Genomic DNA, 14,173 nt, shown 5'->3' with positions numbered 1-14,173 from the left:
TTTATTTCCCTCTCTGCATTGAAGGGCTGACTGCCTTGGATGGTTGGTGTGAGTGGAAGGACAGTTACTTCTCCTTCCCTACCCCCTGCTACCGTCCACTGTGGTTCATCGGTACTAGAAACTTCCAAAACAACATGGATTTTTCTTGTTTGCCAGATTGTTGGTTATAAGGAGCGAGCTCCATGGCAAGTAGGAAAACTGCATCTGTACGTGCTCCAAACCAGGCTTGGTGCATAGCAGGTGCACACTTGGTGAACACTGACCGACTGTAAGCGTGGATTCCTGGATGGATGAATGGATGCGCGTATCTTCTGACATATTTGGTCCTAGCAGAGAAATTTAAAATGTAATTTAGGAAATGGAAATTGTAATTATGTTTCTTCCTCAAATTCTTGGGCCTCTGAAAACAGTGTTTGAGTTTATGCAATACAACAAAATCTGTAAGAAGTAATTGTTACATGGAGTTAACTTAGTGTAACGTTTCCTGAAAATATAATTTTTTGCTTCAATTCTTCTGAGTTTCAGATAACAACTGAAGGAACCTAGGTAGAATTAGAAATGCCCTTTACGTTAGATTTGTTAATTAGGTCTCCCCTTGATTAAGTCATCTGAACTCAAAGTTGAGCCTAGTTAGTGGGCTTTGTAAAGAATTTGTTTTTGTTTCAGTTTACTCAAAGCAAATAGTACAAAAGTGGCAGTCACAATGTGTTCACTTTCAAAAATGAGAAGTGTCAGCTGTGAGGGCTCTGTGTGGAAACCACCTGTACATATGAAAATGCCAGAACGAGATCTTTTTGGTTATGCTCGTTTGGTTTTATTTGTGTTTTTATGCCAACATTTCATAAGAAAGGGGCCAATTGTACAGAGCATTGATTTGTTTGCAACCTAGAATTTTAGAGCTGAAATAAATAATGCACTGTGTTGTTTAAGACACTCATCTTGCAGGTGAGATCAAGGTCTGTAGAAGAAATGTGAGTTACCCAGTGTGAACAGGCTGGCATCACAGTCACCATGTGAGGCTGTGCAGACAGCTGAGCTGTGATTTCTTGAATGGACACTTTCTCCCCTAGGGAAGGGGTCTTCCCTTTGGAGGACCTTCTTCCTCCCAGTTTCCAAACATCAAATTCACCAAGATGCCAGAAAAGTAGAGCAAGCAGTAGGCAGCGGATGGGATGTTGCAACTTTACAGGCAGACTAGAAAAGCCAGTTAGTCTCTGCTCCTCCAGAGGGAGCGGGTGAGCAGCAGGGTATCACTCTGGGATTCCTGGCCTCGTGCCTGTGGAGGCTGGAGCTGAGGGGTCCAGTGGGACCCTGCCAGAGTCTTTTGACTTCAGGGGAGCCCTGACCCGAGTGATTGGTTGCTGGCCCTCCCTGAGGCATATGTGGGCTTCCTCCTTCCCATTTTTGCCTTTATCTACTGTACAGTTTATTTCACTGTAGTTAAAGTAAGACTTTATTATGGAAAACTTCATACATGTGTAATGTTAGAGGGGATAATATAACAGCCTCGCACACCTGTCCCTTGGTGAGCCTGTCATTGACGTGTGGCCAGTCGTTTTTCATTGACACCCTTTTCCCTCTACCCTTTGCCTCACTAGGTTATTTTAAAGCAAATCCCAGACATTATATCATTTCTTTATCAGTATTTCTGCTGTTCATTTTGAACTAATGGAAACTGAAATCTGACTGGGTGGGGGTAGCTGAAAGAAACTAATTATTTGTAGAGTAATTAGGAATTAAACTGAAGGAGCTCCACTTTGTCAGTGATTCTGGAAGGTTTTGTTTTCCAAATGATCTTCACGTCATTGCCACTGTCAGGGTAGGGGACTTGGGGTGAGGAGTAGCTGAGGGGTTAGGGTGGGAAAGCTCTGGCTGGTGGTATGGTATTTCAGAGGACGGGACAGATAGGGCTGTGGGGAGCTGCCTCTAGTCAGTAGCCGTTTGAGCAAGTTGCTCTGTTCATAATCCTAACAGTGAACCCTAAGAACTAACCTTTAATTTATAATTGAAATGAAGATTTTTGCAGGAGTAACAGTTTGCTCAGTGGGTCAAACTGAGCATTTCTGAGGCCCTTCCTTTCATGCATGGTTGCATCACGATAGCTGATGTAGCTCTTTTTGTTTCAGATGGGAATGACTGGTAACACAAGTCCATTTGGACAACCCTTTAATCAAACTGGAGGGCAGCAGATGGGAGCCCCTGGAGTGAACCCTCAGTTACCCAGCAAGCAGAGTATCGTCAATAGCTTGCCTCCCTTCCCTGCAGACATCAAGAATGCTTCCGTCACCAACGTGCCAAACATGGTAAGTTGCCCTTGATCTCAGAGCCTTGGGTCTCCAGTGCGTGCTTTGGTGTGTGGATTTTATTGTGCTGACAGTGAGTATCTGCGGCTGACAGTGTGTCATGGGTGAGAGGGAAATAACTCTGTTTCCTACGAGTTCGCTCTCTCGGTGAGTTTAATTTTTTGTGATGAGCTGCCAATAGGGGGCAGTAAAGATGACTCAGCCAGTCCTCCCCAGGTCCCTGTGTGGAGGGAGAAGGTTCATTGTGCGTCACTTTGACTTTCTCTCCAGGGTCATCCTCTTGATTCAGTTTTAGAGCCAAGAGAATCAGGGAGATGGGCTTTTTTGCCCATCCTGTTTGTGGTTGGGCCTGTCAGTAGAAGCCCACCAATTTCTGTTACAGTCAAACAAAGGGCATTTATCGTTAGAGAACCATACCATGGCTGTGAGACGTGCCTGTCCTGTCTGACTTGACAGATGGTATCACATGTCTTCATTCTCCCTGAGATTTCCCACCTATAAAATAGGAACTGTCCTTGGAACCTCTTAACCTAACTAACCCAGATATTAATGGGAAAATTACTCCATTTGTGCCCGCAAATAGAATCTCTTTTAATTCCAGTCACTAAGAGGAAGTGTGTTCTTTGTCAGACTTCACTGCGCACACAGAGCTACTGCATCTCTGAAGTGCCTCTGGTGGTTGATCAGCACCTGGGGTGCCAGCTCTCCTCTTCCCGGGACCTGCCCTTCCTGGGCTGCTGTCCACAGAGTTGTGTGGGGCAATTTGGGAAGGCTCGGAAGAAGGCCAGTGGATTATGTTTGGAAAAAGTTGTTATCTGTCTTTTGATTTTTAGAGAACTATTTTGAAGTATTTGTAGTAAAGATACCACAGAGAATTCCTATGTCTCCATATCCACTTCCCTTGATGGTAAGATCTCATATAACCTTGGTACATATATCAGAACTAAGAAATTGACTGCTTACAGTTTTGAGGCTGTTGGAAGCAGGGAGAGTTGAATCTTTTTCTCTTTGTTTCTGATAAAATCAGAAAACGGAGTAACATTGAGGGTCCTGATCAGGTGCGCTCTCTCTTTGCTACGTTCTTCCTTCTTTAAAAAGAAAGGGCAGAAGTAGTCAAATCTGTTGTTCTCAAGCTACTTAAAGTTTTTACTCATTTATTTCTTCTTCTGACCATCCTCCTGTAACTTTCCTAGATCTATGTCTCTCCTTCCAGTAACTTTTTTTGCCAAGATCGCGCTGTTCCCCGCCGTAATACAGATACAGAACCTTAATCAAAGCCCACCGCTCCTTTTGCTTGGCCCCTGGGGCAGCAGGTCGGGGTTCCCACCCGTGCTGTTCCTGGTCTCCCCTGCCTTTCCCCTTCCAGTTCTCGCTGGGAGGACAGTAGTGTGGACTTCAGTGCTGGTGATTGTCACCCAAGTTTGCTCAGTGACCTGGAGCACATTTTGGCTTCAGAGTACGAGTGTTTGCTTCTCATACACATCCTGTGTTTTGTAGTCTGGGAAACCCCAACCTAACATTCTCTTCCCTTTTCTCTTTTTTGAATCCTCTCCTGCTCCACTTTTCCATCCTCTCTCCTTTACCCTTCACTGCGGGTTCCCCTGCCTGCCTCTGCTGCTCCAGGGGACTGAATTCCCAGGAGTGGTGTGCTTGTCAAGGGCGGACTCAGACTGGACTGGAGACAGGCTTCTGGTTCCCTTCACCTGCGCCATGGCGGGAACCCTTTGGTCTGGGGCAGGGCTTCTCTTCCTTGGCACTGTTGACATTTGGGGTGGGATCATTCTCTGTTGTGGGGCCGTCCTGCACACTGTGGGAATTTGAGCAATATCCCTGGCCTTCATCCACTGGATGCTCATAGCACTCTCCCCCACCCTCCAGCCCTCCTTCCCTCCCCACGGTCGGCCCCAGTTGAGAGCTGCTGCTCAGGGGAATGGTTATGGGAGGCAGTAGCAATAGCATCTCAGCCTTCTGTCTGTGACACCTAACAAACAAAACCAGTTCTCCCCTACTCCCACCCCCCACCCCTGCCACTGGGCCTTCAGGATAGCATGGAAACTGGGGAACTCTTGGTCTGTGGGAACTGCCCTGCCTGCTTAGCCACCACTTTACCACAGAGGCACACGTGCACTTTGTGAGAGATCTGCAGCTGGTGCCTTTGGAGTGAGGTACTCAGACGTGCAGCTGGGGGCACTGGGCGGGCTCTGCCAGAATGTTTGTCTGTGATGCAGCGTGACCCAGTCACCGCCTTCACGCTGCTGGGCACAGTGCAGGAAGCAGAGGGGACCAACAGAGAAGCAAATGCTTGTGTTTTACCTTATTCTTGTGACAGCCTCTTAAAAGACGTCGTTAACACCTCCTGTTTTACAGATGAGGAAGTTGAGGGTCTGAGGGGTTTGGGTTTGTTCAGGGCTATGTAGCTTCTTGTCCACAAAGCCCAAAGTTCTTTCTGTATGTCCTGGTGTCATGTTTTAGCAGCCCTGAGTCCTCTGGGTTGTGTTTATATCACTTGTTTGCAGTTCCTTGAGCATTTTTGTGATCTTCCTTGAATTTTCTAAATTGTATCTGGCCCCTTTGGAGTCCATAGATTTTTGCACAGTGAGGGAAAGCAGTTACAAAAATTTCGGTCTCTTTAATTAAAAAGAAAAATTTGGAGCCTTGAATATATTTGTGTTTTTGTCGTGCTTCGGGGAGTAATCTTTTGAAGCCCAACTAGGTTTGGTGTACCAGCAACTCAGGTCAGGACTCTGATACCAAATCACCTGGTGCCCTGGTTGAGCTTTTTGTGAACAATTTAGAAACCCAGTCATTGGCCATGGGGCCCCTGCTTGTCTCCTTTCCTAGAGGATTCCCATATCACTGGGTGGTGTTGAGAAAATGAGAGGGTGTGGCCATTCCTCTAATTCACCACATTTGTTGAGCACCTTCTCTGAGCCCAGGTGCATCTGGAATGCAGGTGTGAGTGACGGAGAGCTTGCCCCTCTTTCATGAAATTGGGGGGAGGTGGTGATGGAAAACAAAATTACAAATGTGGATTGCCCCAGAAGATCTGAGTAGCACTCAGGTTGAGGGTGACACAGGGACCTCCTTAGATGGAGCCGTCAGACAAAGCTGCACCAAGTAGGGGGATTCAAGGGCAAGATCGAGAGGATGAGCAGAAGTCATGGAGACCCCAGAGCACTGGGAGAGTTTTGGCTTGTGTAGGAACCAACAGAAGTGCAGTGGGAAAGGTAAGGGAAAAGCCATGTGAGCGGATTTGGGGGGCTGAGCAGGAGCCATCTCAGGGAGGGCCTGACGTGGTTGATCACAGTGGGGATAGGAGACCAGACAGGATTCGCTGGAGTGTATGTGTGGAGTCACTGTGTGAAACAACTTGGTGTGTGATGGCACATTTACAGAGCTGGAGGAGGAAAGACTTGGAGAAGGGTGATGAAGGGGAGGGCATTTGTAATTGCACTTCAGATGTGCTCCTTTTGAGATGCTTGTGAGATGCCTGGGTGAAGATGTTAGGGAGATGGGTGGAAGTACAAGTAAGGCAGCTGCTGACCATCTGGGAGCTGGCTTTACCTCTTCTGTAGCAAGAGCTGTGGAGTGAACGTGATGGCTCTGGAGGAGGCCCAGGAGAGAGACCAGGCAGAGGAGGAGCTGGCAAGGGGGACAGGAAGGGAATGATGTCACCGAAGCTGAGAGAGGAGGCCATTTGAGCAGGCAGTGACGGTGGCCACTGAGATTGTGAATGAGATCAGGACAAAGAGTGTTACTGGGATGTGCGGGTGGATCTCTGGGACAGTCCAGCAGTGTGGAACATCTTCCGAGAGAGTTAAATGTAGCCGGCAGTCATGGAGACCTGTGGATCACCCTGCTCTGCACTCACCCTCTGGGAGGTGCTGCCTGGAGCTCTGAAAGGGTCAAGACCCCCTGTTGCAAATATGTCCTTGTTGAGGGCGTATATATCCCCAGGATGATATTCAAGAGCAAATACTACATCTCCCTAAATTTTCATGTGCACTCACCCTCTGGGAGGTGCTGCCTGGAGCTCTGAAAGGGTCAAGACCCCCTGTTGCAAATATGTCCTTGTTGAGGGCGTATATATCCCCAGGATGATATTCAAGAGCAAATACTACATCTCCCTAAATTTTCATGTGGATCTCATTACAAACCTCTGTCTTTGGCCATTTTATTTATAATTTCTTAACTTTCTACAGATTTTTGAAACTTCTTAGAAATTTTATCGTATTATTACATGGTATTTCATGATTCTAAAATGCACATTTTTTTTTCACATTGTAGCATCTTTTAAGTGAGATGTTTTACGAGTGTGTGTCTATATATGCATGCCTGGAACATTGTGCTGTATACCAGAAATTGACACATTATAACTGATGATACTTCAATTAAAAAAAAAGAGGTGTTTTAGAAACAATCGAGTTTTAGATCTAATAAAATACAGTTTGTATATATATACTGCTTCGTCATAATTTGAATTAAGAGTGACAACTAGTAAGTGTATGTACTCACCGTATAGCTTTCTAGGACAGCTCACGTGGATATAAGCATTTTAAACCGTGAAGTCTCACTGATGGAGAGGAGCAGGTTTTGGCAGGGGCAGAGGCGGGGCTGTCTTTCTCTTGACTGGCATCAAGGCCCCTGAGAGCTGTCTCAGAGGGGGAGCTTTCATGAGAGTGCCTGAGGCAGAGAGGGAGATGTTTTCCAGGGCAGTCCTCTGGGAGAGGAGGCCACCTGATCCCTGGTGACACTGTCCTTCTTGCTTAAGCTTGAAGTTGGGCTTCCTGCCATTTTCACCTGAGAAAGTCGTAACACAGAGAGTGAGGAGCATGTTTGTAGGGAGGAGGAAACTTCATGCATCGGTTGGGACTGGATTTGTCGTTTGGGTCGTTGCTGACCTCTGTGGTGGGTCTGAGACTACTTTTAAAGGAGTACTTTTTAGAAGCAGGACACATCTTGGGCATATCTAATCTGAGAAAGATTACTGACCAAAGTGACCTCCTCCTCATCAGTTTCTCTCACAGAATCTCCTGTGGGGGTTCCCTGATGTGGTCTCTCACAAGGGTTAGTTCTCTCTCTCTCTTTTTTTTAACATTAAAAAAAAAATGAAGTATAATTGATTTACAGTTGTATTATAGTTGTATTAATTTCTGGTGTACAGTGTAGTGATTCAGTTACACACATATATATATTTTCATATTCTTTTTATTATATGTTTCTACAAGCCATTGAATATAGTTCCTGTACTATACATTAGGACCTTGTTGTTTATTCTATACGTAGCAGTTTGTATCAGCCAATCCCAAACTCCCCATTTATCTCTCCCTTCCCCTCTGTTAACTGTAAGTTCACTTTTATGTCTGTGAGTCTCTCTCTGTTTGGTAAATAAGTTCATTTGTGTCATTTTTTTAGATTTTACTTTTAAGTGATATCATATGATATTTGTCTTTGACTTACTTCACTTAGTATGATAATCTCTAGGTCCATCTATGTTGCTGCAAATGGCATTATGTCATTCCTTTTTAAGGCTGAGTGGTGTTCTGTTGTGTGTATATATACCACATTTTCTTTATCCGTTCCTCTGTCAGTGAACATTTAGGTAGCTTCCATGTCTTGACTGTTGTAAGTAGTGATGCTGTGAACATTGGAGTGCATGTATCTTTTTGAATTAGAGTTTTCTCCAGATATATGCCCAAGAGTGAGATTGCTGGATTGTATGGTAACTCTATTTTTAGTTTTTTAAGGAACCTCTGTACTGTTCCTTAAAAACAGTGGCTGCACCAGTTTACATTCCCACCAACAGTGTGTTCCCTTTTCTCCACACCCTCTCCAGCATTTATTATTTGTAGACTCTTTGATGTTGGCCATTCTGACCTGTGTCAGGTGATACCTCATTGTAGTTTTAATTTGCATTTCTCGAATAATTTGTGATGTTGAGCATCTTTTCATATGCCTGTTGGCCATCTGTGTCTTCTTTGGAGAAATGTCTCTTTAGATCCTCTACCCATTTTTCGATTGGGTTGTTTGGGTTTCTTTTGATACTGAGCTGTGTGAGTTGCTTGTATACTTTGGAAGTTAATCCCTTGTCGGTCACATTTGCAAAGGTTTTCTCTCAGTCTGCAGATTGTCTTTCCGTTTTGTTCATGGACGAGGGTTATTTCTAACAGGAAGTTTGTATATGTGGGGATTTGTTTTGTTGTTGTTTTGAGAAAAACTAAGAACTGTCCTGTGGAGACTTTGCCCTTCTTAAAATTGTAATGGAGGAAAATCATCAGGAGTGCTATGTATTTTAAATTGCTCATGAAAGTAGCATTAGGATTCTTTTGGTCGTGTGTCAGAGAATTTTAACACAGAGGCTTTGGACTAGGTCCCCAGGCAGCTGCTGAGCCACAGCTCTAAGGTGAAGGAAAGTGCACCTGGTACAGGACTATTTGTGCAGCGGAGGGCTGTAGCGTCGTCTTCTGTGTCCTGCCAGAATAACAGAGATGTGGGGTAGTGCATGTGGACGGCTAGTCACCTACTCCGGCCCTTGCAGGGTGAGCTGTGTGTCGTAGAGGTATTTCTGCATGTTGCTCACAGTGTGTCAGTGGACCTACTGTATCAGAGTGACTGGTTCCAAGGACCCACCCCGACCTCTTGGTCCAGAATCTCTTAGAGGAAGGGTAAGGAATCTGTGTTTTTATTGTCACTATTATTTGTGAAACTTGAGGTTTTTCTTCCTTTCGCTTCCAGTGTTTACTGCCTGCTTCTCTCTAATGCATTTCAGGATGACAGCCAAGTAGATGGGCTTGTTGTTCTTTCTCTTGGAATCTGCAGTTTTAAACAAGCTCCTCCAGTCATTCTGATGTAGATCAGTTTTCAAGAGTCACTGTCCCCTGCAGTGTCACTGACCTGATGCCCAGCTGTTCCACTGTGGAGTGGGCTGCTTTGTTGGTCTTTGTGTCCACTTGAGTACTTCAGAAGGCTTCCCTGTCTCCCCACCCCTTTTGTCTTATTCTCATAGTTTTCTGTCCCCCACGTCGTTTCTGATCACTGAGGGATGGAGACTTGAACTGACAGAGCTTTGTGAACCCGAAGTCTCACTCTGTCGTCGTCTTTGATTGGCTGGTCTCACGGTTTTAATTTCACTGCAGAGATGCTCACGTTCCCATACCGTTGCACACTAGCTCCTTGTACTTCACAAGCATGAATTTAAAAATCACTGGTTGTGTAATATTTTCCTCTATCCTAGGACTGAGGAAAGTGCTTTTGTGGTTCTCTGGAAATAACAAGTGAGTAGTCATGTCAGCTCTTCACCATCAGAGCAGTTTCTGTAGAAAATCACTCTGTGGCTATGAATTATGCCTCAGTAATTGAATTGGAAAATGACACAAGGTAGGCAAGTAACTGTTTGCCTGCAATTATTAGTAATTCAAGTGTTTTTGTAATTTTAGGAGTTTACCTTTCTTATTGTCATCTTATTACCTCCACCTGTAATTTAAAGATCTCTGAGAAAATGTGTATGTGGGGCCTTTGAAGAATAACTTAGTCTGAAATTCTTATCAGTACCTATATAAATCCTTTCTGTTGTTTAAACTCATCCCCTTTTGTTTTGACAATAAATATCAGCGGGGAAACATAGCCTCAGCAAATATGGTATGTTGCAAATAACAGGAAACTAGAATCTGAGAAAAATGAACAGTGTTTTTTTCCCCCTGAACTAGTTGACTGTTTATTGGAAAGCAAGTCTACCAGTTTGGGCTGACACCTTTGCCCCCACAAGGCTGTGGTCCCTGAGAACAGAGACCATCCTGAGCTGTTAACAGTGTTCTTTAATACCAGAAACAACTGTAGGTACTACAAGTGCTCAATCAAGATCAAAGATGAGTTTCCGGTAACCAGCAGTGTCTTTTCTAGAGACTGATTAACATAGCCCTTTCCTCAGTGAAACCTTCTGGGTAAAACAACATGAATTATCTCCAGAGACATTCATCTCTCTCACTCCATGTAGAGTAGAGATCCTGTTGGAAGGTTCTTTGGGGCTAAACAAGCTGTGCCGAACTACTGACAACTAGAGCCAGAACTTGTGCCTGCCTGTTACCCGAAAATACGGGAGATGTTTACCAGGTGTTTCTGGAAAATGAAGTGACCATTAAGAAGAACTGAGTAGATAGCACATTTACTGGATCTGGATGGAGACAGTTGTGGCTACCGAAGACATAAATGCAGTACCGTGTCTGAAGAGGCATGAACCACAACAGTCTTTTTCACGGACCTAATTACCCTATCCTCTTTTTACCTTTTCCACAATTATCTGAAATGGCCCTCAGGTCACCAGAAACTAATTGATCAGTCAGATGACTAATTTGCCAAGCTATCAAAAGCCTAATGTAATAAATGTTCTTGAAGAGTATTTTCATATATATTGACGTCTTCAAGAAGACTGTCCCTTAGTCATCAGTAGATCGGTAATCCTGGTGAACTGATCGTTCAGTGAATGGGTCTGACGCTGCTTAAGACCCCTTAAGTCAGTTGAGACCTGCTGCTCTGGTCAGCCTGTCACCTTGGCTGTTGGAATAGATCCAACACCTTTTACCCTTTAGTTTTCTTTGTGCAGTTTCATTTGACCGCTCACCCCTCCTTGGCAGAATGACCCTCCAGTCGGAAGGAGTGAAGGTAGGGCAGGGGAGAGGGTGGGTCTGTCCAGTTGTCAGTCCCTGTGCCTTTGCCCTCAAGCTTGCCCAGTGAGTTTTCTGTCTTTTCTTAGCCATTTCTTTTCTGCTGTGGAAGATTGCTTAGAAATCATTCTGGTCCAGCTTGCTCATTTTAAGTTATTTTCCTATTGAATTTAAATCTTAAATTGTAAGGTAATCTTATTTTTCAAAAATCAACAAACACCAGGCAAAAAGAAGAAAACACAAGAAACATTATTCCATCTATCTAAACAGTTATGTTCTGTTTCTTACTAGTTGATCCTTATCATCTCAGAGGTAATTATCACTTCTTCTCAGTTTGATAGCCGTGTGCATTTAATGAGCATTTTCTTCATTTTATGACTTCAAAGCTTTGCACACCCAGCTGTTCTAGGGCCCTTCTGGGGGAATTAAAACAAGCAAATATTGCAGAATGATCCTTTGTCCCACCTGGTGTTCACTCTGGTGTCATTTTCTGACTTTAAGTGGAGGTTGGGGAGAAGTTTCCAGGTGGGCGAGGGGAGGGTTGTCAGAGGAGTGGGGTCTGAACTCTGTTAGTAATGTGGAAGGTTTGGGCCAAGTTTATCTGAAGGGCCATCTCCAGGAATCCCAGCCTGATGGGAACTGGGGACAGTGGTTGTGTGGCAGGGGGAAGCCTTTTCATCCCCTGTTCTGTCTTGGTCAGTTTCTGCTTCTTACTGTTTGCACTACAGAGTCCTTTGCAGACAGTATAACCTATTCTTCTTAGACACTTCATAGAAAAATAACTTCTTTTTCTAGGAAGAATGCCAGGATAAACTTAATTATACATACTCTTTGTGCACATCTGTGAATATATCCTTAGGATAGAATATAGGGCATTTAAAAAGTGGGTTGGTACTGATTATTCAAACCTGTGTAACAATAACAATCCTAATAGAAGTACATATTAAACTACTTTAAAAATTAAGAAATATACCAGAATAAATATAAAAGGTTTGCCTTTCCAGGTCGTTTGATGGACAAAGGTATAAACGGGGGTTGAGTTATGATGACAAGCACTGCATGCACAGAGCATGCAACCAGATCTAGCAAAGACTGAAGTGGGGGGAGTGGACTGTACCCTCCACAGCACTTGGGTCAGTGTGCTTTGTGTTCACCTGCTGTTACTCATGGATCACAATGTTGACATGCAGGGGTGGGCGGGTCATGATTGATCCAGTGTGACTCCCATGCCACAGTAACCTCTTCCTTCTGTGATTAGGAATTGTATGTGAGCCGATTGGAGTTACAGAAGTGCATATAGCATGTATTTTAAGGTTTTTGATGGATCCTATTATATTGTCTTCCAACAAAAGCCGTGTATCAGGTCGCCAGTATGACACAGTGCTCCCAAAGCTGAGGATTATCACTGTGTCCTTTGGTAGGAGGAAATGGTGTCTCATTATTTTGATTTGTATTCCTTGATTACTGGTAAGAATTAAACTACTTATGTTTGGAGAAGTGTGCTTTTCTGTTTTGAGTTGCTTGGTTCCTGTCTTGGTCAGTTTTTCTGTCAGATTCTTTTAGAATGCTTTATAATACAAGGTAGTCAGCCCTTTGACAATGGGAGCTGCAAAAGGGTTTAGGTGGGGACACTACTGCTAGGCCACCCACTTTCCCACCACCCAGTGCCACGTGAGCCTCAGTCACTCCTCTCACAAGAGGCTGGGAGGGCCTTGGGTTAGTTCTCCCTTGGGGGTAGGTGGGTGGATATTAAATGAGTTGCTGCTTTTGGACACTGAACACAGAGCCTGGCACAAAGCCCTTGGAAAATAAAGACTGGCTTTCTCTTGTGTGTTTCATATACTTTTCCTAGTTAGTTGGTTGCCATTACAGTGGTCTGGCCCTGGTGCTTTCCCTTTATGTGTGACTGCCACTGAGTCAGAATCGCCTGGGCCTTTCTCTCTTAAATGTTTTATTATATTCTAACTGTGAAAGTGCATACATGTTTGTCTTAGAAAACCTGGAAAAAGTATACAGCTAAATATAATAAAGCACCCTCTGTGGAACTTAAACAAATAGAAATAGCTCTGGCTCCACTGCAGATTTGTGAATCATGATCTCTGAGAGGGAGGAACGGGGAATTTGTGTTGGAAGAGCTTCACTGGGGATTGGTTAGGAACCACTGCTTTATATATTTTTCTGAAGGCCTCTACCATTTTTGCATTACAAAATACTCCTCTTAATACCTTCTAGTGCCTTTACAGTTTTATTTTTTATATTTAATTATTCATTATTTTCTACTGATTCTTCTGATCCCTCCCCTCCATGATGGAATACATGACCCCACCCCTGTCCAGAGATACCATTAAATAATCTTAACAAGGTTTTTTCTAAGAACAGATACAAAATATGAAATTAATAAGGAAAAACAGAATGACTTTCTGGTACTATCCTATAACTTCTTTTGTAGCTTGATATGTTATAGACAGCTTCTTGTAAAAGCATAAATATCTACATTATTGTTGTTACTGCTTTTTTTTTATAGCCTCAGATAACCGTATTTTATTATATCTCATAATTTTCCGTGGGTCCGGAGTCTGGGTAGGGCTTGGCTGGGCCTTTCTGTTCCATATGACTTTGACTGGGATCACTTGAGGGCTGCCTTACTTTTCAGGACTGCATATGATTTCATGGGGTCTGTAGCCATAATTTAATTCATCCATCTTTGATATAGGCATTTAGGAGTTTTCCAGTTTTTAATCATGTAATCAAGGTGTGGTGCCTATCTTTGTGGCTACTTTTTAGCGCACTAGTTCGGTTACTTCCATAATTAGATTATAGGAAGTAGAACTCTGGATCAAAAGAAACGTACGTTTTCCTTTTTGACATGTGTTGCTTTCCAAAGTCTTCCTAAATTGCATTATCACCAAAGTCCCTGAGAATTGCTGTTTCTATCCTCATCAATACCAGTTTTGTTTTGTTTTGTTTTTTTGGTTGTTCGTATTTGTAAGTGAAAGGTGCCTCTTTGTTCTAATTTAATTTCTTCAATGAACTCATTTTAAGACAGCTTTATTGAGATATAATTAATCTGCTGTACAATCCCCCCCAGAACATTTTCATCACTCCAAAAGAAACTGTACTATTAGCAAGTTTTTCCCCATTTCTGCTGGACCTTCAGCCAGAGGCAGTCAGTAATCTGTTTTCTGCCCCTATGGATTCACCTATTCTGGA

The 14,173-nt window shown here is 43.6% G+C and overlaps 1 protein-coding gene across 2 annotated transcripts in view; it reads left to right on the top strand.

Annotated features, from left to right (window-relative positions):
- Positions 1 to 14,173, top strand: part of CREBBP (CREB binding protein) — a 116,920-nt gene that overhangs the window by 47,076 nt on the left and 55,671 nt on the right. For both annotated transcript variants that reach the window (XM_072942584.1, XM_072942582.1), the window contains exon 3: positions 2,127 to 2,303. In XM_072942584.1, coding sequence (XP_072798685.1) covers positions 2,127 to 2,303 — 177 coding nt within the window. The remainder of the gene's footprint in view (positions 1 to 2,126; positions 2,304 to 14,173) is intronic.

Source organism: Vicugna pacos, chromosome 18 (genome assembly GCF_048564905.1).
Source record: "Vicugna pacos chromosome 18, VicPac4, whole genome shotgun sequence".
Lineage (NCBI taxonomy): Eukaryota > Metazoa > Chordata > Mammalia > Artiodactyla > Camelidae > Vicugna > Vicugna pacos.
The sequence above is the reverse complement of the archived record's forward strand: the minus strand, read 5'-3'. Positions and strand labels throughout refer to the sequence as shown.